General features: G+C 40.7%; 1 protein-coding gene across 14 annotated transcripts in view; it reads right to left on the bottom strand.

Annotated features, from left to right (window-relative positions):
* CNTNAP2 (contactin associated protein 2) overlaps positions 1-27,939 on the bottom strand; it is a 1,665,145-nt gene that overhangs the window by 610,206 nt on the left and 1,027,000 nt on the right. For all 14 annotated transcript variants that reach the window (XM_073332778.1, XM_073332790.1, XM_073332779.1 and 11 more), the window contains exon 10: positions 4,349-4,520. In XM_073332778.1, coding sequence (XP_073188879.1) covers positions 4,349-4,520 — 172 coding nt within the window. The remainder of the gene's footprint in view (positions 1-4,348; positions 4,521-27,939) is intronic.

Here is a 27,939-nt window from a genome sequence, read left to right on the forward strand (position 1 = left end):
TAATTTCAACCAGTTTGCCCGATACTGAAGTCAGGTTTACTAGCCTGTAATTGCCAGGATCACCTCTGGAACCCCTTTTTAAAAACTGGCATCACATTAACTATCCTCCAGTCATTTGGTGCAGAAGCTGATTTAAATGATGGGTTGCAAGCTACAGTCAGTAGTCCTGCAATTTCATATTTGAGTTCCTTCAGAACTCTTCGGTGAATACCATCTGGTCCTGGTGACTTATTACTGTTTAGTTTATCAATTTGTTCCAAAACATCCTCTAATGACACCTCAATCTGGGACAGTTCCTCAAATTTGTCACCTAAAAAGAATTGCTGAAGTTTGGGGAATCTCCCTCTCATCCTCAGACGTGAAGATTGCTGCAAAGAATTAATTTAGTTCTGTGCAATGGCCTTATCATCCTTGAGTTCTCCTTCAGCATCTCAATTGTCCAGTGGCTCTACTGGTTGTTTAGCAGGCTTCCTGATTCTGATGTACTTTAAAAAATTGTTCCTATTACTTTTTGAGTGTTTGACTAGTTGTTCTTCAATTCTTTTTTGGCCTTCCTAATTACAGTTTTACACTCCTTTCTATTTTCCTCACTAGGATTTAACTTCTACTTTTCAAAGGATGCCTTTTTGTCTCTCACTGCTTCTCTTACTTTGTTGCTTAGCCAGGGTAGCATTGTTTTGGTTCTCTTACTATGTTTTTTAATTTGGGTATACATTTAAGTTGAGCCTCTATTACGGTGTCTTTAAAAAGTTTCCATGCAGCTTGCAGGGATTTTACTTTTGGCCCTATACCTTTCAATTTCTGTGTAACTAACTTCCTCATTTTTGTGTAGTCCCCCTTTTTTAAATTAAATGCTATAGTGTTGGACTGTTGTGGTGCTTTCCCCGCTACAGGGATGTTAAATTTAATTATATTATCGTCATTATTACCAAGTGGTCAAGCTATAATCACTTCTTGGACCAGATCCTGTGCTCCAATTAGGACTAAATCAATAATTGCCTTCCTCTTGTGGGTTCCAGGACTAGCCGCTTCAAGAAGCAGTCACTTAAAGGGTCTCTGCACCCCTTCCTGAGGTGACATGTACCCAGTCAATAGGGGGATAGTTGAAATCCCCCATTATTATTGAGTTGTTTATTTTTATAGCCCCTCTAGTCTCCCTGAGTATTTCACAGTCTCTATCACCATCCTGGTCAGGTGGTTGGTAATATATCCCTGTACACATGAAGCCTTACATCATATTCTGCAAAAATTCATTTGACTCCCTTTCCCCCCAATGTTTTTCTATTACTAAATTATTTTTCTTTCCTCCAGTTTACAGTGTAAAGGCCTGATTTCACAATCATTTCATCCCAGTGTAATTCCACTGATTTCAGAGGAGTTATTTATTTACACTGGTAAATGAGATCACCATCCATCTATAAACCAATGTGTAGAAGCACCAGTTTGGGACAAAAAACAAAAATACAAGTAACCCCCCCCCGCCCCGCCCAAAAGTCTCAGCTATCTTCACATCCTTTTCTTCAGGGGTTAGATTTATTTCCAAAAATCACACACTTTAAAACCAGAACAAATCAACTCAGACTATGAAGGGGTATATTCAAATCTATTAAAAATAGAATTAAAATGGTTTTCCATCTCTAGAACATACATATTTCTTGTGTGCTAACAAGGAAAATGAGGCTGTTTGAAAGTCCAAAAAGCATACATCTTATTTCCTTTTCTTTTTCAGAATATCTGCTGTCACTTTAAAATTCTGTTAGAATACTACTGAAAAAGAAATGGACAAAGCATTTATTTCCTGGAAGCTGTGTAAAATTGTAAAAGACAAATTATATAAGCACCCTCAGTTTCACAGCAACTAACAATTAGCAGGGTGAATTGATTTAAATCAGAGCAATTTAAGTTGCTGATTTTAATCATGATTTAAATCAGTGGGAAACCTTGATTTAAATAATTGATCTTATTAATGTTTTGCACCTGTACTTTTTAGTTATTTTCTTTAAAAAAAGGTTGGTTTTCATTGATTGGTAACCATTGAATCATGTTGGTTTGCAACCAAATATAGGCTGCACACTATATTTGATGAGGTTTTTTTTTTTGCTAAGCTGGAGGATACACTGTATCTAAGCAATTCTACAGATAAGCTTACATTTATTCAAATTCTTAATGTGTATCATTCACCATTTTGTAACATACTTATTTACTAGATTTTTTTTTTTTACCTGTGATTTGTGCTAAGCTCTGTTTGGATGGGGATTCAAATTCAGTTGAAAATGCATAGAACAGCATTTTATTTTTATCTCAAATGTGCTGGATACATAAAACCAGTTTATTCATTTTTGCATTTAAAATTCACTGATTTATTAAACAAATGAAGCATTATCTGAAGTAAATTAATTGAGCTGATTATTTCTGGTTACCATGTCCTTTAAGATTTTCAATCTAGAAGATCTCACCCTCTCACCCCTTGTTTTTATTCATATTCATTGGAGGAGGAAAACAAGCTTTTCTGCTTCTTCAGCTCCCAATCTGTTTCTTAACTTTGAATAAACTAGTCATTGAACTGAACTAGTTGAATAAAATGAAATTAAGATATTCTCTCTTCACCTGCAGCAGAGACTACTGTTGTTAAAAGCTGGCTTAGCACTTCCACAAACTCTGGTTCTAGATGCTTAACCAGAGACTGCCACAACATCAGTGGTTTGGCTTTCTTTAAAACTTGGCAACAAATATTTACTAATTATTTTTGTATTTTATTTAAATGATTTTAATAGATTATAATTGGTTTAGGGCTTAACATATATCTTCAATTTCAAATAATTTTTAAGAGATAAACCTTTATTTAATTTAAATGAAAAAAAATCTGTTTTTATTTTTTTCTTTTTGTAGAGAAAAGTATCGGTTTTTATCTACCCTGGCAACTGAGCTAAATGCATGCAGAAAGTCACAGCCATTTCCATTAGGGGCCAAGATAGCTGTGTTATGCTGGGCATTGCTCCCTTTCCTTATTTCACTAGGAAACAGGAAGAAGGGAAATGTTTTTAAGCAGGTAGCAATAAAAATAAACATACGTAAGTGCTTAAAAGACCTGGGTTCAGAGTAAGCATCTGCCTTAATTATAAACTTACTTTGTGCCAAAACCCACGTTATTCTAGCAAAACCCACGTTATTCTAGCTTTTGTATTTATTACATGCACATGTGTGTGGGGATGTGCACCATTATCTTCCTCTGAGGAACTAAGTGCTCTCAGGAAAGCTTCATATTACAGCCAAGTTCCAAGAGACTGCTCATCCACAGCATACTGGATCTCAAGATTCAATTCATTCACCTTGGGCATAAAATTGCTTGTTTCTCTAAGGTGCCTGCACATTGATTTAGTCCCTTTAAATCATCTGTATTTTTCCTCTTGTGGCCTGACACTAACTGGTTCTTTTATTCCGTTTAGGAAACAGAAGTAAATCTTTATGGACTGTTCAAATTTACACTTTTCCAGTGCAATGAACTGCAATGTACCCAATAGTTTGTTTACTCAGGAAGTAGAATTCCACAGGTATCCATTATTTATTTTTCATTTTCGACAAAATGGTCCTACCTAAAACTCTACACACTTGTACAAATTATTTACCACATCACATTAAAATCTATTATGACCAATGACCACATCAAAACCCTGCTAAAAATTCTACAGTTCCCAACTCAAACCATCCCTCAGGAAAAGATTGGAGAAATAAGTAAGGTGTGCAGGAGCCCGAAGGTTAACACATTTTGGCTCTGTTGAACTAACAGGGATCTTTATTTCTCTTTTTAATTTAGTAAAATTTGGATTTATATTATAGTCACCCAGTGGCAAGCCAGAACAACAAAAACTATATTATAAAAGAGATAACCTCCACTCCTCAGACTTCCCCGAAAACTTCATACTGTAGTGGAGTGGAGTTATTTGTGAAGTCCTACAAAATGGAGTCTCCTCACAGCTTCACAAATAACTCTGCTGCCAGCAGGATTCTGAGTGCAATCTCCTGGGGACTTCTGTATTTCTCAGATACCTCACAGTAGTTAGAATAGGATTTTAAAAGTTTGACTCAAAACCAAGATAACTTTTGCAGATTTTTCTCTGAAACAGTTAAGTGTTCGAATAAACCAGAATCAACTATATGACATTACCTTCTCCAGCTACATCTCTAATAGTAATAACCTATCCAAGCAGACATAAGGGCCACATGGAGGCCCTATGAACCACATGGCCTTTAGGAAAAGGGAGCCCCCCACCCCCCAATCATTGTGTGCTTTCAGAATCTGCAGTTCTAAACTCTCCTGGTTGCTGTCAATGGTTACTCCCTTACTTACCTGTCAATAATGGCACACATATCAATGCTGACATTGGCAAAGCTTCCCAGTTTGCCTTGCTCCACTGCATGCAAATCTACCAGTTGATCATCCACGTGAATAAACTGCATGCATCCTTGAAATGAGAGCTGGAGCAGGGAACGATCCGAGTCATTTGTTTGTGTAAGGAACCCTGTGGAGCAGAGAAAGCAAAAGCATTGTTAATTTCAGTGGAGGTCACTCCCTACTAAAACTCAAAGCTGCACTTTTCCTGTTACCAAAGACAGTGTCCTGGCCATGTGGGAAGAAAGACAAAATGCAAGGGATGTAGTTTAATTAAGTTGCAACTCTATTGACTCATCTGGGAATTGTCCAGTAATAACTTGTACAGTGCAGGTCATGATTCCTTCCCTAATTGTTTCCATTTGGAGGGCTGCCTTTAGCCTTAGACAGCTGGTCCCCAGCCTGTTGCTGGGACCCAACCACCCTCTCCTGCTCTGAGGGTTAAAGGGCTGGGGAAAGAGAGTTTTATCTTCTCTGTACCAAATATAGGAACCCTAACCCTATTCCCCAGTTTCTTAAGGGGATGCCTTCCTCCTAAGTCCACTTCCAACTCTGATTTCTTAGGGAACCTGACCCCCTATGGAATGAGTACCTCCACTAGACACGTCACCTGCAAAAGTGTCATATCTTGAACCATGGTACCACCTGTCTGACCTAACCAGGTCCCTGAGCAGCTCTGAAACCCACCCCAATCTGGTCAATCTGGCAGTAAAGCAAATAAAGGTCTTCCTAATTCCCAAAAGTTGCCTAGTGCAATGCCAACAGCAGCCCCAAACCCTAAATCTTATGCTAATCACAGTGAGAATGCAGGTGTGAGAGGGGGTTCAAGTTGGAGGGTCAAGGTTTATATACACTCCTCCAGGTGCATTGGGCCAATAGCTTACCTGAGCCTTACTGACTCACACACCTTGCCTGTTCCTGACCATCTCCCTTCTCTGAACCCCACAGGGCAAGGACACTAAAAGGGCCACTCCCCACCCTGCAACAATCCACACAAAGCCTTTGAGGTTGCAATGGTTGCATTGTGAAAGTAGTTCCTTTTTTCATCAAAGTTGAGCCTACTTGACAGCCTGTGATACAGCAAAAATATATTTTTACAGGGAAAATTGTTCCTTTGGGTATGACAATAGAATGTGGAGGAAGCAACTGCTCATGACTGCAGTTGTATTTTATTTCATGAGGGAAAAAGGTAATTATTACAGGGCAACTTCATATTTCCTAAACATACATTTTAACAGACAGGATCAACTGAACAATACCTAATGAAGGCATTAGAAAATATTCTATACATTCTTGAAGAAATAAAGACCCAGATATTCAGCTGATGTAAATCAATGTCATTCCATTTACTTCAGAGGAGCTATGCTTATTACACCAGCTGAGGATTTGGCCCCCTGTGGTTTTCTTCTCCTTTTCACCCAATACTACTTATGACAGCCTCAGAAAGCCCGAACACAGTCCAGATTAGTCCAATCAAGTTGCCATCCTCACCTCTCTGTTCCCCCCCTTCCTCCCTATCCATGTACAGAAATGAAACACTGGTAGAAAGTTTCAATTCTGTGTTTTCCACTTTTTAAAATATTTTACATGCCAAATGGTCAATTTTCAACTTTTTCATTAAACCCACAATAGCTGTGAAAATTACACAGCTCTAGTCATGTTCTCCTATTGATCAAAGAACATTGTATATATAATCTCTTGGAGGTGTGAGGGTGGTGGCTATCATGGATTGAATTCTTGTCAGATTTCCTTGTTCATAGTACAAGTTCATATCTGTTCCTCTCTAAAAAGTATTATGTGTATCAGAGATATACAGTAATATGATGAAGCCTTGAAAGATACCCAGAGATCAACACTCTAAATATTTGATCATTTTACCCCTTCACCTAGTTCTGTTCTTAAAGGGAAAAAAAAACAACCACCAAGTTTTTTTTTCTCTGCAGAAGGAGCTATAGAATAATGATGATTGCTTTATACTTTGTAGCACTTTCTATCAGGGATCTCAAAGCACGATAGATAACTCATCAAGCCTCAAACATCCAAATGTCATTACTATAATTAACCTTATTTTACAGATGGCAATAACACAAGACAGATAAAATAAGAGACTGTTCCAACATTGCATTGCAAAACAGTGGCAGAGGTGGAAATAGAACCTTGAATTATTCATTTCTAGTCTCAAACTCCCATAGCTCCACCTCGTTTCTTCTCTTTACTATATCTGTGTAATTGAGGATGTGTTGTCCATTTTGTTTTTTATTTTGTTCATGGTCAAAATGAAGATAAAAATAGTTGTGCTGAATAAGAGAGAGAAATGTGTACAACCCTGTTTGCTTACAATGTTGCTTACAATGTGCTTACAAAGGTCTGCTTACAATGTTCAGATACTGCTCCAACAGGAACCAATGATACAATTTCAAACAACTAAAATGATTGGACTAATTCCTATGATGCATCATAGAATCTAGAGATGGAAAAAGGTAAGGCATCCTGTCTATCCTTTTGGCCATTCAGGATTGATACCTGATGCTTTCTCCAGCTCGGTTTGAAATGGTGGTTGAGGTTAAGGAAAACCTTTGGGCTGTTTCAGTCTAATTCCCTATTTGTTAATACCATTAAACTATCAGAAGATTGGTATCACTTCTCCTCAGCAAGGACCCAAAACCTGCCATGGCAGAGCATGTGGCTGTTTAGATTTGAGGTGCACTGGAGGGCTGTGTGGGGAACCTTGTGTGCACAGCATCCAGTGCTAAAAGTGGAGGATCTATTTTTGACAGAAATGAAAGTATCACCACATCTGCCTATCCCGTAATCAATTTTGCCCCTCTATGACTTCTTCCTCGTCCAGTGTTCCTGCCCCAGCCTCACCTCTGGTCTTTCTTCAGCTCCAGTTGTTTTTCATCCCCCTTTCCAGGCTGGGTGTTGCAAAGCAGGAGAGAAGTAGAGGAGCCAATGCTCATAGGAGCAGAGGAGGAGGAAAAGTTGCCTTGAGCTGCTGGGCTCTTTCTGCTCCCTTATCTCTCCTCCCCTTATGTGAAAGGGAGGGCAAGTGTGTGGGGGGGGAGGGGGCAGAACTCAGCAGCTCCCAATGGCTTCTCTGCCCTAAGAGGCAGGGAAGTGGGGAGGGGGAGCCAATTACAGGGACCTTTCCCCCAGGCAACACTAAAATGTGGCCCCTCAGCAACCCTGGTGGAGTTGTAGAATTTTCTGGGTCTTCAACCCCTTTCTCCAGGCGCACTTTATGCCCTGCCTACCTCTGGCTCAAGCCAGTGATATTACTTTTTTTGCTTTGAATACTAAATTAACCTAAGGTTAATAACAAAAAAGACAAACTCTGCCCTTAGCTGAATTAATACAAGCCCAGTGAAGACAGTGATGTTTTGTGGTACAAAGGAAAGAATGATCACAGGATGGATATTCAAGTACTGATAAAAATAGCAGGTCAAATTCTGCAGCCCATTGTCAATCTTTATTCAGGCAATGCCCCATTGACATCATTAGGAGTTTCACCTCAGTAAAGACTGAATGATGACTGCATAATTAGACCCAGCAATCTACTACAGCAGATAATGTATTATTCCAGAATCATTCAGGGGTGTTCTCAGGAAGGAAATGTATCATTTTAAAACATTCTCAGAAAATAAATAACCTGTACCCCATATTGCCCTTCCAACAGAGAAGTGCAGAACTTAGTGCAATGCAAAAACAGTATCACTACCACCATAGCTACATAAACTTGTATCAAAACCAACTGTTCTCCAACTGTTCTATATATGAGTGGGTGGGCATGTAATTTTCAGACAGCAGGAGAGAGTCATAATTGCCCAACCCCCAACAGACCACCTCACTTCCTGGCTACATATTGACCAATCTAATGCACAACAGAATAGGAACAAAGGTGATTCAAATTATACGCCTCACAGAAACCCAAGCAGTAAGAAGGAATTAGTGTGGACACTAGGAAGCAAGAAAGACTGCAGCTGGATCCTCTTACACTCTTGTAAAAGGCTTGAACCTCCTAAGAGAATAAATTAGATAGGAATAAATATTCTACTACAGACTAAGGAAGAAAAAAATTGACCAGGACAACTAACTGGCTTTGTAAACCTGTTGAGGAATTTGTCTTCTTGTCTAGGAGGAAGAACATCTGGTACAGGCCAGAGGGATTGGCTAACAGAGACAAGCCTAGGAACTGATAACTACTTACAGCTGCAGAAAGTTTATTTATTATAAGTTTTGTTGATGTGTACTGATTCAAAGATGACTCCTCCTCTTCTTAAAGAAATCGTGCTGACGAGGTAAGAGGGCAGCTTGCTGGAAATTCCCTAGCCACCTATATCCTCCCAAGGATCCCAAGGAGATCCTGGCACCATAAATCCCACCTGGCTGATTGTATCCTAATATCTTCCAGGAAATTCACTCAGCTCATGACACATCTCAGCTTCCACAATGATATATCACCTGCAATCAATTCTTCAGACATTCATGTACTGCAGCTCCACTGAGAACCAAAGCCAGTTACCCACACAAACAAAATACAAGTATGTGTCTCAGACAGGTTACAAAACCATAAAGAGAATCTCAGTCAATCTTATCCAAAAGATAATGTGTATCAAGAGGAGATCTGGCCTACATCTCAACATTGGCTTAAGAAAAAGAACTCTGGACAACACAACATAATGTTTAAGACAGTAGTCAGGTCAGTCTGCATTCCAGTATCATCAGTCAAGCCTCTATCCAGAAGAGACCTACATGGTAAGATTGCTGAAATATGAAACTTGGTTCAACAACACTAGTCTGAAGGTCTATTACTTTAAGCTGCTAGACCTACTCACAGTTTCACTGGGTGTCACAGATTTAAGTATATAATCGCGTGTGCTAGAATTTGAAAGGATGTGTAATGTCTGGGAGGGGCAAGTATTATCTGAGACTCCCACACGGATGGGGCGACTGACATTATAAGCAGTCACAATCCCCATTTGGCTTCTCAGCAAACTGCATTTTCATAAGATGCCAAGTAATTTTGTTCTGTATTTCTCAATGTCTTCTTAGTGGGAGGAGTGAAACATGATGTAACAACGTGAGGAGCATAGACAGATTATTCTAGATTTTTCATGAGATATATCAGATTGGATCTACCACATGACTAACCAGGAATCCTGGGGTATACTGAAACAAATCCTTGAGGTAATGTCAGTCGTGCAATGAAGAGGAGGGGGAAAGAGGAGATCCAGGTCGCCCCCCTGGCTCTTGGCTGGAATGAGAAATTTGGCCTGGCCATCCCTCTGTCAGGAGAGAGCGATGGACAGGCCTAATTTGAGCGGTGTTGGACCCTGTGTGCAGGGGCGGATTTACTGCGAAACAGACCATGCCCTTGCCCAGGGCCCCCCAATGACAGGGGGCCCCAGGGCCAGGCATTCAGGCAGCCTACTCCATGCGGGGGGGCACGCAACTGTAGGGGCAGAAGCTGTGGGGGGCAGGAGAGCAGGGAAGGAGGCTCACTTGCAGCCTCAGAGGAGCAGGTGGGAGGTACGGGTGGCAGCGAACGCGGGCTGGAGGACTCAGGAGGAGCACAGGGCAGCCGTGCAGCTGGCCGGAGAGAAGAGACGCTTTGAAGGGGAAACTGCTGCTTCTCTCTGGCCGCGTGGCTGCCCCCTATTCCTCCTGAGTCCTCTGGCCCGCGTTCACACCACTCACCGCTGCCTGGGGAGCATCAGCTGTGAGCAGTCCATGGGGGGTGGCCGGGGCTGGGACTGGGACTGGCCATAGGAGCCAGCGCAGAGCCCACAGGCGGGGGGGCCAGCCAGGGGAGGCAAGAAGAATGAGCGCACAGAGGCAGCAGGGTACTCAGGTGGCCACCGCCCCACATTCAGGTGGGTGTTCAGTACTGTTCTCATTCACCCCTGCTGGTGCAGCCTAAGAGAGCATAATGCAGCTCTTCATGCAGACAAATGTTTGAACATAAGAAAATACTTAATATAGGAAGGACACAACAAAAGTCATTGATTCCATACTTGGCAGTACCGAAGAAAGGCTGCTGGCCCCACAGCCTGACCTACTTGGAGTTTCTCCAGACCAGTGAACAGAGTGAATCCTTCCTACAACTAAACTGATTGTCTTAGGGCTTGTCTACACTGGCACTTTACAGGGCTGCAACTTTCTCGCTCAGGGGTGTGAAAAAACACCCCCCCCCCCGCCGAGCACAGCAAGTTTCAGCACTGTAAGGCATCAATGTAGACAGTGCACCAGCACTGGAAGCCGCACTCCCAGCGCTGGTAGCTACACCCCTCGTGGAGGTGGGTTTTTTAGAGTGCTGGGAGAGCTCTCTCCCAGCATTCTGCCGCGACTACACAAGCTGTGGTGTCGCTAGATACAATCAAAAGTGCCTCTTTACAAAATATTACTTATGACGACTTAATTGATGATTTTGTGAAGAAAAAGTGTAGAAAAAAAGCTATCTGAATAAATATCTTTTTTCAAATTGAATAAGTTTCTTCAGAGGAAGTTAACTTTTATTTTTCCATTCATGCATCATCTATACTTTTTATTTTTTACACATTTTTCACATTAATGTAATGCAAATACAAGCTTTCATCTAGACCAGAAGTTCTCAAACTGTGGTCCGAGAACTCCATTCAGGGGGACCAAAGAAAGGTTATGATTTTTTTTTATAAAGCACTTTACAATAGTTAGCTAATGGTACAAACAACATCTGGGAAGATCATTAAGTGGTCTGCTGAGACTTTTAGCACTTTTCAAGTGGTCTGTGAAAAAAAAGTTAGACTACAAAAACAATCAAGGTACCTCACTTTATTTTAATTTACTTCCTATTACTTATAATATAGGAGGAGGATGAAGAAAAAAGAATGAAAAATGGGGCAAGGAGGAGATAAGAGAGAACATTCTTTTTCTTGGCTGGGTCCCGGGGCGGGGGAATGAATCTGAGCACAGGGCCCCACTAACTAAATCTGCCACTGCCCGTGTGCCTGCTTGTACTTTCCCCACACCTTTGCAGTCCTTCTGGTTCCAATGAGCACTGGTCACCCCAGCCCCTCCAGAGAGAGGCAGAGGAGACGGTATTGGGTACCCCCAATGCCCAGAAAAGTAGGCGGACTGGATCCAGACTTTTGATGCTTCCTTGAGATGTGGAGAGGCAAGAGAAGCATGGGGTCTGGGGCTCCCAGAACTGCCTGGACCCTGATGGGAATGGAGCTTTTCAGACCAACTGCCTTTCTGGGTAAAAGCTCAGGGCTCAGCGTGTGATGGGGAGATTGTAGGGCTGGCTGCAGTGGGGAGAGCTTGGAGCCATTTTTGATGCTGAAATAGCATTCCATCAGTCTTCTCAGTGCATTTTCACCCAATAAAATTTGTGGGGAAAAGAGCCACAATAATAAATACAGCCCACGAGAAAGTAAATCACAAGACTCGCTAGCAGAGATTAGTTAAAGTTTGTAAAGTTCTTCAAAGATGAAAAGGCTAAATATTACTATTATTATTCTAATAATCAGGAAAAATGTACCAGAGGGAGCAGGACAAATATAATAATGAAGTTTCTTCTTCTGCTCCTGTAAGGATCTCTCTGGAGCTGCAAATTGTTTTTTCTGCAGATTGGATCAATTTCTGCTCCAGTGTTCAAAAATATGACAAAGCCTCATTTATTCATTTCTGCCAGAGGAAAAGTGGTGAAATATTTCTGTCAAATGTACTGTCACATCTTTGAAGATGGACTGTAAAGGAAAGTAAGGACTATAGCTGGAATACAATAGTCTCAAAACTACAGGCATTTTAACCTATGTGTACTTGACAAATTTCAGCCAGAGCAATTAGATTCTGACCTATCCAACTTCAACTGCAAAGGTCATTCGTCACATCTCCTTTGACTCAAAAGAGCCACCTCCATTCAGTGGTGGATGATAAAAATCCTGTACATATTTCTGTAGCGCCAATATTTGTGAGGGGCTTTATGTAAATCAAAAAGTAATAATCTAAACATACACTTCATTTCATATTTTGACATGGTCTAGATTCCAAGATGCTCACAAATGAATTGGTGCATTTTAAATCTGTTTGGAAATTCAGTAATATAAATGAACTATTAGTGGTACTTTGCATGACTTAAGATTTAATTTACTTCCTTGTTAAATAAGTGTGTCCCGTCAGGCCTTCTTTTAGCAAGGATTTTGCAGGAAAGCTGGACGCAGACAAGGTTCCTCAGGAACCGTATGTGGATCAGATTGTGACTGCTGAACATAGGGTTGCCAACTTTCTAATCCCAAAAAACTGAACACCCTAGCTCTGCTCCTTCCCCTTGTCCAGTCCCTTCCCCCCACTCACTACATTTCCCCTCCCTCGGTGGCTCGCTCTCCCCCACCCTCATTCACTTTCACTGGGCTGGGGCAGGGATCTGGGATGCGGGGGGGGGGGGGGGGTTGAGGAGGGGGCCGGCGGCTCTGGATGGGGCCAGAAATGAGGGGTTCAGGCTGAAGAAGGGGGCTCTGGGCTGCGGCAAGGGGTTAGGGTGCAGGAGGGGGTGAGGGCTCCTGCTGAGGGGTGCGGGCACTGGGGTGGGACTCAGGATGGGGGGTTCAGGGTATGGGAGAGGGCTCTGGGCTGGGGTTGGGTGCGGGGGGGTAAGGGCTCCATCTGGGGGTGCAGGCTCTGGGGTGGGGCCAGCGATGAGGGTTTTGGGCTGCAGAAGGGGGCTCTAGGTTTTGCGGGGGCTGAGGCAGGGAGTTGGGACTCTGGCTTACCTCTGGCGGCTCCCAGTCAGCGGCACAGAAGGGGGTGCTAAGGCGGGCTCCTAGGTCCTGCTCCTAGGAAGATGTGCAACAGGCAGCTCTGTGTGCTCTGCTCTCGCCCACAGGCACCACCCCCACAGCTCCCCTTGGCCGTGGTTCCCGGTATTCAGGGCGGGGGCAGCATGCAGAGCCTCGTGCCCCTCCACCTAGGAGCCGGACCTGATGGCCGCTTCTGGGGTGCAGCATGGTCCGTGGTGCCAGGACAGATAGGGACTAGCCTGCCTGAGTTCCGCAGCACCGCCAATTGGACTTTTAACGGCCTGGTCGGCAGTGCTGACCAGAGCCGCCAGCGTCCCTTTTCAACTGGGTGTTCCAGTTGAAAACCAGACACCTGGTCGCCCTAGCTGGACATGACAGCTGTGTGCAGGTCTGTGTGGGACTTATGGGAGAGCAGCAATGGCCGGGCAACACGCCAGTACAGAGAGGCCCGTGGTGAGAGATACTCACTGAGCCGGAATTGGAAACCTACAATCTCCTAGTTGCTTGAATAGAGACTGGACTGGAAAGGGCACCCCAGGCATTAGGCCTGAAGAGCCTTGACTCTTGATTGGACTGCCCAAGGGCCCAAACATTCACCGCTCTTGCTCTCTTGAACTGTCGCTATTTAAACTTCTATCCCGAGGGTTTTTGCAATCTTTCCCTTTCCTGACAGTCTGAGTAAAATACCCTTCTACTTAGCCATGTGTCTGAGTGGTCACTGGCACCCACCAGGGCTAGCGCCTACAAGACCTTGCTGGTGAAGCACCTACAGTGCTTGCCTGCAAGTCGTGCTACGCTTGGCATGCTTCTGGCACCACATGGCTAAAACCCTAACATTTTACTTCAGCATGAAGTCTAGCTGTTTTTCGTTTTGTTTTGACACAAACTCTAAGCCCGATCCTGCACTCCTCGCTCAAGCACAATTCTCATGAAAGTGAGAGGGAGTCTTGCCTGAGTAAGCAGCACAGTTTTCGTCCATCAGAGTTCTCTGATCTGGAGAGGAGATATAAGAATGAGAATCATCACAAGTCTTGACTAGTTTAAGTTAATCTAATACTCCACTGCAATTCTTCTTGCATTAGATATAAGGGAAGATGCAACAGTAGAAAGCCAAATAATTATTAAATTGCGGAATTTTTGTACATTACAGATTCTGCCTAACACATTCATTCAACCCTCAGGCTTTCTATTGTATAAGAGCCCAGGATAAGTAGTGATCATATTTTCAAAATGTTTGTTTCTCGCCCCTTTCCCAAAGGTGAATATGGGTCCTACAAAAGACAATTTTGTTCAGAGTGGCAGCAACAGCAGAGACCATACTAACATAACTCACTATCTTTAAGACCTGTAGTGTGTGGGGAAAGAAAAGATTGTCTACTGTTGGCAGTAAGTTTGCTTCCTAAATTGCTGTTTTTGTATGACCTTATTTAGTATTAGTAAGTGCTGCAACCACTCCGAAGTTCTGGCTTTGATATCACTAAGGCAAGTTTGTTTAAAGGTAAAATAATGCAAGCTTGAGTAGGGTGGCTTACTAAAGAATCTATTGGACCAATTCATCCTTAGTGTAAACTCCAGTGACTTCAGTGTGCCTACACCATTTTCATCAACATTTTTTTTTTTGGTTCAGTTACCACAGATAAAGGCATAGAGTGCAAATTCCTAGCATAGCCAAGCAAAACCACTATGAACCATGATTTGCATGGGTGCATCTTATCTCTGCTCAAAACTGGGGTCAATTACAGCAGTTGAAACTGTGATTTTACTTTAAGGCGCTAAAACGGAGCGCTCTCTAATTCCTAGTGCTCTGTTAGTTTCTCCAAGGTGCTGACTTTCGCAGTCAGCTCCCATTGCCCTCCATCAATCCTAACTCGACAGGATCCAATCTCCCCAGTTAGGAATTCTGCAGAGTAGTCAAGGCTGAGAAATTTAGGCAGGATCTCAAGGAGTTTGTGGAGCTTATCTGTTGATACATGCTTCAAGAGTCTCTGCTACTTCCATAGGGTGGAGTTCCTCGTCTCTGCAGCAGAATCTCAAATTTCTGGGCAGCAATGAAGAAATGTCTTTTATTCATTTAAAACCATAAGGTCTCTCTGATCCTTAGAAGGGCTCAGGTTCACAGTGGGTTTCCCACCCTTCTATCCTTGTAAATTTTAAACATCTTAGATCTCTTTTCCCACTTAAGCTGAAAAACTCAACAAATTAATCATTAATGATATGCTGGATATATGTGTATTGTGAGGCAGAGTTAAGGTTGTTTGTTAAATATGGAAGGTGAATTTTAATGTCAGTATTATCCGCTGAATGTACGAACTGTAAGAATGGAAGATTTATACGACTTGTCCTAACTAGTAATTTCCATACTTTGCAATGCTTAGGTTTTTCTTGATTAATCATATTTTAAGTAGTTTATTTAAGATTATAATAATTACACAATCAACCTCAATGAGAAATTAATGAAGTTTGCACAGTGGCTAATACAATTCCTAGATACGCGATCATTAAATTTATACCTAAGGTTGTGCTTGTCATTATTTAACCTTACATAACCTATATAACAAGAACACAATGATTAATTTTTAAAAAATCCCTAAGCATTACAAAGTATAGGAATCATTAGCTAAAGTAATTTGACTATTCTCTTACTTTTACAGTTTATACATTTTGGTCAATGACAAAATTGTCATGTAAGAATTCACTTCACATATTTTACAGTCAGCCTTAACTCTGACCAACAAAACATACCTAGAACTTTTTCAACACATACATCACTAATATATGTACTTGTTTCTAATTTTTAAAAAAGGCAGATGAAGTCCAAGGCAGAAACAAATGAGAACAATGATTCACGGTATCCCTTTCTCTCTGATATTCTTGAACTGCACAGCACAGAATATGAGCAGTAATCTCAAAATTCTCAGTGGGTAGTTACTTATTTGCTTTTTTCATACTGTAATACTAAAGATAAAATATAATTCCAATTGTCTGCAGACCCATTCATGTGACCAGATTAGTACAAATTAATTAAAGTGCTGCCCAGTCTACAGTATAGTTATCCTCATCCAGATCGATCTGTGGAAATAAACTGTATACCTGAATTTCAGATGGGCACCGTTAACCCCATATTTCTGTGTTTATTGTTGCTTGTAGGTACTTTTTTTTTCAAACTGTGACAAAGAACAATAATTTAAAACCTGTAATTAAACAGAGTATCATGCTTCCTGAATCTAACTTTATCTATAATACATGTATCTGCACCAGAAAATCACAATCAAAGCCAGTAACCCAAAATGTTGTATGTGGGACAGTATTATCACAGGTGAAACCTGTATTAACATGGACAGAGTGCTGTAAATATAGCAGTAAGAGAAGACACCTATCTGAATACATATGCTGAGTTCTTGTAAACACATTTTAGAATGCATTTGCCATAATTTCTAAAATAATTTAGAACCATTAAGAGAGTGAATGTTGCACTGCACAGGAGAGGAATTTTAAGAAGGTGAAATTTTTCAAAATAATTCCTACTCCCATTTCTTTCTGTAAAGGATATCATCACCCCCCCCCCCCCCCACACACACCCACCCCATCTTCACTCAACATTTTCATGTTAGAAAACACTTCCCCCTTGCTCAGAACAGACACTTATCTTTTTAGCTTGCTTCTCTCTCACAACAAATGGGGGAAATAGGATCATGTGGGCAGCTTTAATTTCCTGTAATCACACTAATCATACAGGATTAAATGAAACAAACAATTGCAACAGATGAACACCAACTTCTAGCAGATATTTTGTTTTTCTGACACTCATGCAACCTCCACAAGGTTGTAAGTCCTCTCACTGCAGGTAGTGTAAGTGGACAGAAGAGAATACACAGCAAGTATAGTAACGCAGAGAAAGAAATCGGAAATTTTAATCTTCTTTCCTAGGTACAGGAAAATTTAAAGGTTTGGGTTTTCTTTCTTTTTTTTTGGTCAATTAAATCACACAACAACATAAGAACGGCCATACTGGTCCATCTAGCCCAGAATCCTGTCTTCTGACAGTGGCCAGTGCCAGGTGCCCCAGAGGGAATGAACAGAACAGGTAATCATCAAGTGATCCATCCCCTGTCGCTCATTCCCAGCTTCTGGCAAACAGAGGCTAGGGACACCATCCCTGCCCATCCTGGCTAATAGCCATTGATGGACCTATCCTCCATGACCTTCTCCCTCCCCTTCTCCTTAATAGGTGAAATTAATAAAATTATCCTGGAGAAGGAGCCAAGAGTTTGTTTATTTTTCCTGTTAGTAAAGTGGTAAAAAACAAACAAAAAAACAAAACAAAAACAAAAACCTGTCACCAGCTTTGATTGTGGAAGTGAAGCTTATTTTAGCTCTGCGAAGAATACACCCAGGCAGATTTCTCATGCCTAGAAGGCTGCCTTTTCAAAAAGTACAGTGACTGGGACTGCAAAGGACTGGAATGGCAACTCAGAGGTGCACATTCTCACCTCAGCAGTCCATCGAGTTTTTTTGAACAGGGACACCCCTGTGCACACACCAAAGAGTTTTCAGCTGTTTTATAGAAAAGCACAGTCACTTGAAAAGAAGGCAAAGTCTATGAAATCGGGGGGGGGGGGGAAGGGAAGAGGGGGTAATAATAAGAAATAGTAATACTTTGCACTTTAGTTTTCAGTTAGCCATGTTGAAGTCAATGGGAATTTTGCTTCAATACAGAAGTGCAGGATTGAGCCTACACAGAATTTCATTGTGGTCTTTACAAACTCATTGGTAAAATTATTTTGAGATACATTGCAGTAAGTATCATTTGCTTTACATCAGGGATGACAGCAGTTCAGTATATAGAAATTTGCTATTATAGCTTGTTTTTTCCCCAGCAGAACCTAGAATCTTTTTCTGAAAGAAGATTCAGTTATGATAGCCTGTCCCCCCCCCCCGCTTTTTTTTTTTTTTTTAAAAAGGCATATACAGAAATTCAGTCAAAATAATTCTGTTAATATACTACAGCCAAAATCCATCTCTTCTTACTAGATTACCCAATGATACGTGGTCATTCAGAGTTTTGCAAAATATTTAACTTTGTTTACATGAAGAAACTGGACTACGAATTATTTCTAAAACCTTAGGTTTTTTTTAAATCTCCTTTGCTATACACTGCAACATTTACATTCTTAATTATTCTAACTGATTATAGAAATTATGGTTGAATGCATTTTAAAAGCTACATATGTTGACAGGAGCTTAACTTGGGCCTTTCAAAAGGGTTTCTTCTGCCACTGTTATACACATAGTCCTCTTTGTAGTGATGCCTCAAAGTGTAAAAATAAAGGGAAATATTACATGCTGTGTTATAATGAAAAAGAAAGTTTCTTTATCCACAGTATTTCTCCAAGAAAAATATTACTATTACTTATAGTAATGTAATGTAGATGAAAACTGACTTGCTAGAAGGTCCAGAAACATTTGCATTAACTTTGGATGTATGGAGGACATGGAAATCAATTACAATTTTTAGTCTCCTAAAATCCATTTTGTTCATTTTAGGCTCCCTTCTAGCCAGACATGACAGGGGGAAAAGGCTCCTCGAATGAGGCCTTCAAGGTATTCAGGCTTTCAAAATGTTTGCAACTGTATGAAAATTATGAGATTATTATTTTGGGTTTTAATTACAAAATTGAAACTCAAAGCAGGTTAATGTAAAGGTTTGCTAAGGTCAAAGCCATTGACTGACTCTTGGGCATACTTTTAAGGTAATATGGGCTGATTTAGGGCTTTTCTTCACAGTCGCATGCCATTTACAGGTTTGCCTGATTTTTGCAAGGGACAAAAATAAACTTGGTGGTTTTCATTGAGTTTTTCAGCTTATTCAAATTCAAAAAGAACCCTCTGGGTCCTGAGTCCACACAGACCAAAACCACAAATATACGCTACGAAATGAAAATGCTATGAATATTAAGAAAGGAAAACATGACATTTCATACATCTCTAGATATTTTTAAAAAAGAATTATCCACAGTCTAAGGAACTATCAGTGACTTCACTAGGAGTCATGTGGCTAAAATCCTGTGCATCACTTTGAAAAAGTACAGGTGAAATCATTAAATTTCATCAAACACATTTTTATACTCAAGATTTAAGTACTAAGGTTCCAATACAGCAAGGTACTAAGTACCACTGACTAGTGACTACTTTCCCCCCTCACACTAGTGGCCATTTTATCCATTTCCCTTCAACTGTTTTTGTTTAGAAGTACCATCTTTACTACAAACTACCATTGAACATTTACCATTTCTATTGGTACAAAAAAATCAGATCAATTAATTATAACTAAAAAGTCATACTGGGCTATGCCGTCCATCTTCCTGCTAGGTGGAAAAATTTTTCTTGCAAGTGTAGCCAAAAGTCTAACTTTAAATAATACCTGCAAGAGTGCTCAGGAGACTAGTCCATAATCTAGTTGACTATACTGTCAGGAAATTGTGTCTATATATATTTTTAGGAAAAAATAATTATGTTCATATTGCATCTGAGATTGAAGTCTAGCCTTAAAAGTGGCAACATATACACAATTGCTTGAATTTATCACAGTCACATCCATTTCATGCTGTCAAGGTTCCCTCCCCACTCTGAACTCTAGGGTACAGATGTGGGGACCTGCATGAAAGATCCCCTAAGCTTATTCTTACCAGCTTAGGTTAAAAACTTCCCCAACGTACAATCTTTACCTTGTCCTTGAACAGTATACTGCCACCACCAAGCGATTTAAACAAAGAACAGGGAAAGAGCCCATTTGGAGACGTCTTCCCCCAAAATATCCCCCCCCAAGCCCTACACCCCCTTTCCTGGGGAAGACTTGATTCTAATATCCTCATCAATTGGTACAGGTGAACACAGACCCAAACCCTTGGATCTTAAGAACAATAAAAAATCAATCAGGTTCTTAAAAGAAGAATCTTATTTAAAGAAAAGGTAAAAGAATCACCTCTGTAAAATCAGGATGGTAAATACTTTACAGGGTAATCAGATTCAAAACATAGAGAATCCCTCTAGGCAAAACCTTAAGACACAAAACCAGGAATACACATTCCCTCCAGCACAGCAAATTTTACAAGCCATTAAACAAAAGAAAATCTAATGCATTTTCTAGCTAGATTACTTACTAACTTTATAGGAGCTGGAAGGCTTGCATCCTTGATCTGTTCCCAGCAAAGAACACACAGACAAATAAAAGCCTTTTTCCCCACTCCAGATTTGAAAGAATCTTGTCCCCTTATTGGTCATTTTGGGTCAGGTGCCAGCGAGGTTACCTAAGCTTCTTAACCCCTTACAGGTGGAAGGATTTTGCCTCTGGCGGGGAGGGATTTTATAGCACTGCATACAGAAAGGTGGTGACCCTTCCCTTTCTTTTTATGACACATGCTATTTCACTCTGTCTGTTTGTTTTCTTTAAACTTTTCCCTGGACATACACTAAGGGAAAATTTGAAGTCCGCATGAAAAAACCAGTAAGAACATAAGAATATAAAGGCCATAGTGGGTCAGACCAAAGGTCCATCTAGCCCAGTATCCTGTCTTCCAACAGTGGCCAATGCCAGGTGCTCCACAGGGAATGAACAGAACAGGTAATCATCAAATGATCTAGTCCCTGTCTCCCATTCCCAGCTTCTGGCAAACAAGGCTAGAGACACCATCCCTGCCCATCCTGGATAATAGCCATCAGTGGACCTATCCTCCATGAATTTATCCAGTTCTTTTTTGAACCCTGTTATAGAGTTGGCCTTCACAGGTTGACTGTGCATTGTGTGAAGAAATATTTCCTTTTGTTCATTTTAAACCTGCTGCCTATTAATTTCATTGGTGACCCCTAGTTTGTGTGTTATGAGAGGGAGTAAATAACATTTCCTTATTTACTTTCTCCACACGAGTCATGATTTTATAGACATCTATCATATCCCCCTTTAGTCACCTCTTTCCAAGCTGAAAAGTCCCAGTTTTATTAATCTCTCCTCATATGGCAACCATTCCATGCCCCAATCATTATTGTTGCCCCTTTTCTGGAACTTTTCCAATTCCAATATATCTTTTTTGAGATCGCATGACCACATCTGCACGCAGTATTCAAGATGTTGGCATACCATGGATTTATATAGAGGCAATATGATTTTCTGTCTTATTATCTATCCCTTTGTTCATGATTCCCAACATTCTGTTTGCTTTTTTGACTGCCACTGCACATTGAGTGGATGTTTTCAGAGAACTATCCACTATGACGTCAAGATCTCTTTTTTGAGTGGTAACAATTAATCTAGACTCCCATCATTTTATACGTATAATTGGATTATATTTTCCAGTGTGCATTACTTTGCATGCACAATGTGCATTACTTTGCAAAATTACATTGTAAAAATACAGTTTCCAATATTCTGGTAGAAACAACACTGAATAGGCATTCTTCCATCAGCTTCAAAGATCAGATGTATTTATTGTAGTCATATACACAGCCCCATAGTATAATATATAAGTATATGCATTAATGGCTTCATTAACAATAGTGCAGAGCATCCACATATCCAATTAAAGTGAATGGGAGATGGGTAATCCAATATATCTGAAAAATCAGACCCTGTTTCCATATGGTTATATATAGCATATACTGTTTACATATTGGGATATATATATATTCTATGTGCAAAATTTTCGTTTAGGCTTGCCAGAGCCTATATATGTGCACAAAGGCATGAGCCCATGTTTTGAAGGTGCAAATACCACAGTGCATTCTTTAAAAAATATATCTACATGTGCAAAAACAGCTGAATTTGTACTCAGAAAACTCATTTCTCCCAATGGATTTTGCAGGTACAAATTCTTACACATGCAGAGTGTTGACAAATTAATGTACACAATTTAGAGAGTAAACACAAAGAGGTATGAGCTGAACATTTATAAATTTAAACCCAGGTATGAATGTATCAAATATAAATGATTGGCAAGAATAAAGAGTATATTCCTATATTCTTGAAAGAAGTTGCTTGAAGTATCGAAAATTCTAAAGAATTCTATCAAACATGATAAATTTGAGGGGAAATATGGGACAAAAATCACAACTATCCTAGATGAAAATCAATATCAGTTATCACTGCAATATACAGAAAGTAATTGTGGGAAACAGTACAGTTTTTCATTTTTGAGAGATTATACCATGATTTAAAGACAGTCTGCTTTTCATCTGTATGCTACTCATAGCTTATATTTTCACATAGGATCATCTCATTCAATCCCATTATTTAAATCAGTGATACTCAGACTGCAGCTTATGAGCCACAAGTGGCTCTTTAATGTGTCTCCTGCAGCTCTTTGCAGCACAAGGTATTAAAACACTGTGATTTAATTATTAATCAATCTAAGTTCGTAAAAGCATCCTCATTGGTTAACGTGCTATTAACCAGTTAAGTTATCAATTTACATTAAGTTATTAACTTATTAGGTATGAGAATACATACACACACACACACACACACACACACACACACACACACACTAAATATCTCCCCGGTCATACTGTTTAAATATGAATAGTACAATGAAACATTGAATTAACACTACTGTGGCTCTTTTGTGTAATGTAGATCGCTGATTTGGCTCCTGAACCACTGAGGTCTGAGTATTACTGATTCAAATAGCAAGAGAAAGCTAAACAGGTATTCTAGAATTCATGAAATCACACAAATCCTTGGGGGACTCTCATTAATGTTGGACATTCAGAGGTGGATCTCTCAAACAGAGCATAAAACACACAGCAATGGTTACTGCTCACCTTGAAGAGCAAAATACATTGTACATTCCCTGAAAAAGAGTGAAATTATTTGAAGAATGGAGACCAACTCTTAGCCCCCTTGATTTATGTATGGGATTTTAACCCTATGTCCCAGACAAGTATATTTAAATAACTTTAGCAATAAACAGTTAAGTAACAATGCAATTTATCGTAGTACAATATAGTCTAGTCTTTAATGGACTAAGAAGATTTGGATTTATGGAGCTTGAGGGTTCCTTAGAGGGAGAAAATTGACAGAACACACACACAAAATAGTGTATTCCTAGTTGTGTTCTATTCACAGACGTGTATACTCCTGAAAGCAGTAGAAACAACAAAGCTACACACAGCTCTGTCTTTCACATCTGCAGCCAGATTGTTTCTCTGTTCGTTTCCCAAGCACACACAGTGTCCCAATCTGCTGTGTGTGTGTCTGTCTAGCTTAACCACTCTCCAAACACAGGAAGGGCCAAATTTTCCAAGTTAGGTGCATACCAATGTGCACTAGCACAGTGCAGGGCAATTACACTTTTATTCCCCCTCTGCAGTCCCAATGAAGGACCCACTTTAGGCTTCCGGCTCTCCAGTCCTTATCTCTCTTGGGTGGAAACATTAATCTCTCTTTCTTCTGACTGGGGTATTTCCAGGCTGTACAGTTCCCTGTTTATACCAGGAAATACCTAGTGAAACACAGACTGCCTAAGCAGACTTCTTTTGCCTTCACTTCAGAAACGGTGTCCAGATGTCCTTCAGTGACTCAAGAGCATGGGTACCAATCTTGGGGGAAACTGTTAGGAAACAGGGCACAAACCCCAAATTGATTGTGAGTTCTATATTTACATTTCTCCAGTTATCAAATGTAAACTCCTCAGGCACCATAACAGCATTAACATAGAGTCACAGACAGCAATATTCAGATTACTCCCAGTCCTAAAGGACCAGTCACTTATTCCAGGTCAATTGCATTTTAGATCTCACACCAAAGACAATGCTTATAGCCAATCATATAATAAACTATTTCCAGAAAAAGGAGTTGTTTACAAGGTTAAAGAAGATGTAATATAGATATAGATAGCTTTCGAGAGATACACACGCATAAATGAGTTCCTATTTTAAGTTTCATAAGGTAATAGAAGTTTCTAGAATAAGCAACCTCCATATTTCCTTTAGGGCTAACCCAGGGTAAGCACTGGGGATCTTTTTCTTTTGCTTAGTAATCCTTTCCCCCTCAGAGTCCAAGCAGTGTAAAGATACAGTTCCTCTATGTTAGGGTTTTTTTGTTTGTTTGTTTGTTTATTCCCTTTTCCCCTGGCACTTTGAGCTGCAAAAACAAACGAGGGAATGACTTCACTTGCAGACTCCCCTTAATGGGGAAGGGGGAAAGCAATCAAAGTCTTTTGTCCTTTTGATGTTCCACAGTAGTATGGTGGTGCCCATGGGCCTTCCTTGTGGGACAGGACATAACTTCTATTGGACATCAGCACTTTACACTAATTAATTTCTCTCTCTGGTCTGGTGATTTACACAGTCACAGAGGATTATAATACAAATGCTTAAACATTACTTTACAACATGGGATACAGATGTTAAAAGTAAGGCTACAATTTAGTCACAGAGATCACAGCAGTCACGGATTCTGTGACTTTACTGGACCTCTGTGACTTCTTTGGTTTCAGCTGCCCGATGGCTGGCAGCGAGGGCTGTAGCTGGGGCCGTGCACCCCTGTCCCGTGGCTTGAGACTGGGGCTGCAACCAGGGCCATGCACCCGCTGTCCCATCACTTGCAGCAGGGACTGCAGCTGGGGCCATGCACCCCCTGTCCTATGGCTTTCGCCAGAAGCTGTGTCCAGAGCAGTGGGCCCTGCCCAGTGTCTTTCCAGGGCCATGCCCCACGCAGTCGCTGCGGCTGAGGCTGCGCACCTGTGGCTGTGGTTGGAGCCGGACTGTGTACCCACCCCCATTGCTGCTGCTGCTGCTGAGACAGGGCTGTGACCCCACCATAGCAGTGGGGCTTGGCCTGTCAGCTCCCTCCCCTACATAGGAGTCCCGCTGTCATTCCTCCCCGCAACCTAGCCTGCCCCCTGGTTATTTTTAATTAAAGTCACAGACAGGGCATGGCTCCCATGAATTTTTGTTTGTTGCCCGTGTCCTGTCTGTGACTTTTGCTAAGATTTTGTTATGGTTATTTTTAGTAAAAGTCACAGACAGGACACGGGCAATAAACAAAAATTCATGGGAGCCATGCCCTGTCTGTGACTTTTACTAAAAATAACCATGACAAAATCTTAGCCTTAGTTATAAGTGAGATTAATGTGTCCAGCAATTTACAAATTTTCAATCACGTCTAACACTAAGCACATTTTTATAGTTCTAATACCTAATTTAACAACACACAGGTGAGCCAGGCTGGTTCCAGATATGTGCTTGTCAGCGTTGCACTAAGGCATGGGGTCCTTGGTATGAGCTGCACCCTGGTCTGCCAGTGTCACAGACGGTACAGTGTAATTGCCTCACAACACTTTCTAAGGAAGCCCATTTTATTCTTAAAGTAAAAGCATTATACAGAAAATGCTAAAAACAGTAAGAAAACCTACACGTGCTAATGAGTTTACTAGAGATATCTTCCGCCTCTCCCCAACATGGGTTCTTGCAGGTGAACAGTCCTTCAAAATCCCAACACAGGGTATTCCTGTGGTTTCAAGTTCAGAACACACTTTTGCCCAGAGAATTATGACTCAGTCTGAGTCCCTGGGGTAAGGGGAATTCAAATAACCCACCTCTCCTTTTAAAGCTTTGCCTTGGGCCTTTGAAGGAGTGCCGATAGGTAATCTGTAAGACAGTGGTTTCTGCTCAAAGCAAAGCTTTAAAAGGAGAGGTGGGTTATTTGAATTCTCCTTACCCCAAGTATTTTTTCAGAAATCCTCTTCACATGTATTGTCTCCAAAAGTCCTTTGAAGTTCCTAATACAATACACTCCTACTTATCTGAAGACCTATTACCTGAACCTCCATATTATCCAAATCCCTTCCTTGTTCCCCATCATGAGATACATGCTGCAAAGGGCAAATATCTCATGCTGGGGGACAAGGAAGGGATTTGAGTAATTCTGAATTTGGATAATCAAGAGAGCAGGAGCCATTCAGCAGTGGGGTGGCCTCCCACACAGGAGTGAGTGAGCAGGGCCATGACTGTGGAACTTCAGAGAGCTTCCTGTACTGCCACAGGGCCAGAGACACCCAAACTCTGCAGGGGCAAGGTGTGAAGTGAAGACTGTGGTCCTGGAGAGGCCGAGTAGAGACCCCAATCGGGACTGCGAGGCGAAAGACGAGGAGGCAAGACCTGCGCCATTGGGAAGACCACCCTGCTACTGAATGGCTCCTGCCCTCTTGATTATCCAAACTCCTAATTTTCTGAATAAAATCCATATCCCCCATACTATTTGGATAATCGGTGGTATACTGTACTTCACAGAGACTGCATTAATCACATCTCCTTAAGAAGTTACACCCAATTCCACAAAACCACAAACAATTGCATTTTAAATACCATGGACCCAAAGGTATTAAATGTAATTTGGTACAGCTTACCCAGCATATTGCAGGAGATTGCGCTATCATCACATGCACATTTACTATGTACTACTTATGTAAGCTAGCTACCATGTCTGAGCTAGTGTTCCTCAAAGTACATTAAGAATTTATTACTAAAAAAGGAATTGTTTTTTCCCCAAGCAGAATCCCAAATGCCTGAGCCACTTAGGGTTATGCTTAAAAATAAGTCAACTTTAGGCATAGAGATGCTACACCTTGAAAATTTTAGCCCAGAAGGCTGGCAGTGGAAACACATAGGCAACCTTAAGTATTGCTGCTAGTAGTGAACTTTTTATATAGTTATAGCTCGAAAACAGACATTTCCTCTTCCCTCCTCTTCATTCTATTACTTCATTTTAGTAAAATACAAATTGAAAGAGTATAAACCCTACAGCCTCGTTGTTAAAAAGTGTACTTTTCACCACTTGAACTCAATTGATTTGATCACCAGCTAGCTACAGATGTTTCTCTAATTAGCACTGGGGATGTCACTGTGGCACTGGGTCCGTTATCTTTTACAGAAGACAATTTTGCATTTCTGCCCGTTAGCCTGAATTAGCAGAACACCTCAACAGGATAACATATACAGCCAATCTAGATTGATTTTACAATGTAGGTTCTTAAAGAAATGCACCTAATAAAATGAGCATTCAGAAAATTCCATAAAGCCCGGAGACTTCCAACTTGACACTGGTATTAAATTTGAACACTACCTACTAATATGTGATTTAAAATACCAACTGTGATTAGGTCCAGAGGAGAAAAAACTGTCTCAACAAGAATAGTTAATTAAAATTATTACTCATACAAAACTTTCAATATTACTGTCAAGGGAAGTAGTATATCCTGTTGTATCTTGGATGTATTTAAGTATACTTGACACACTGAACAGTATTATAAAGTATTTCAATTTATTTTACGGTATAGTGTTAGCAGACACCATCATGGTTTATCTGCTGGATTGCCGTTGCAGAAAACCAACATTATCTGCATCCAGTGCTATATAAATGTTGGAACCATGCCTGTTTGTTTAGCTAGTCTTGATACTTCTGACATTTGTGATATCTGGGGACCTCACCGATATTGTTAAGATGAGACTTCCAGCAGCAAAGATGATCTCTTATATGTTATGAACCATATTTATTATTTCAGCAGTCAGATTTGAAAGACAAAACAATAGTCTGTAATTTGCTGCACAACAACTGGCAAATGTTACTGTCGGAGTGCATGTGCATCTGCAGTTGAAGTTATTTACATGTGCGTATTCAGAGGGGAATAAATCCTTAAATCATTTCATGCTTAATTCCTTGGGCACTACGGCCTCAATTTATGGAACTCCTTGTCTTCTTGGACCAAATTTGCAGAGTCT

Source organism: Lepidochelys kempii, chromosome 2 (genome assembly GCF_965140265.1).
Source record: "Lepidochelys kempii isolate rLepKem1 chromosome 2, rLepKem1.hap2, whole genome shotgun sequence".
In the NCBI taxonomy this organism is placed as follows: domain Eukaryota; kingdom Metazoa; phylum Chordata; order Testudines; family Cheloniidae; genus Lepidochelys; species Lepidochelys kempii.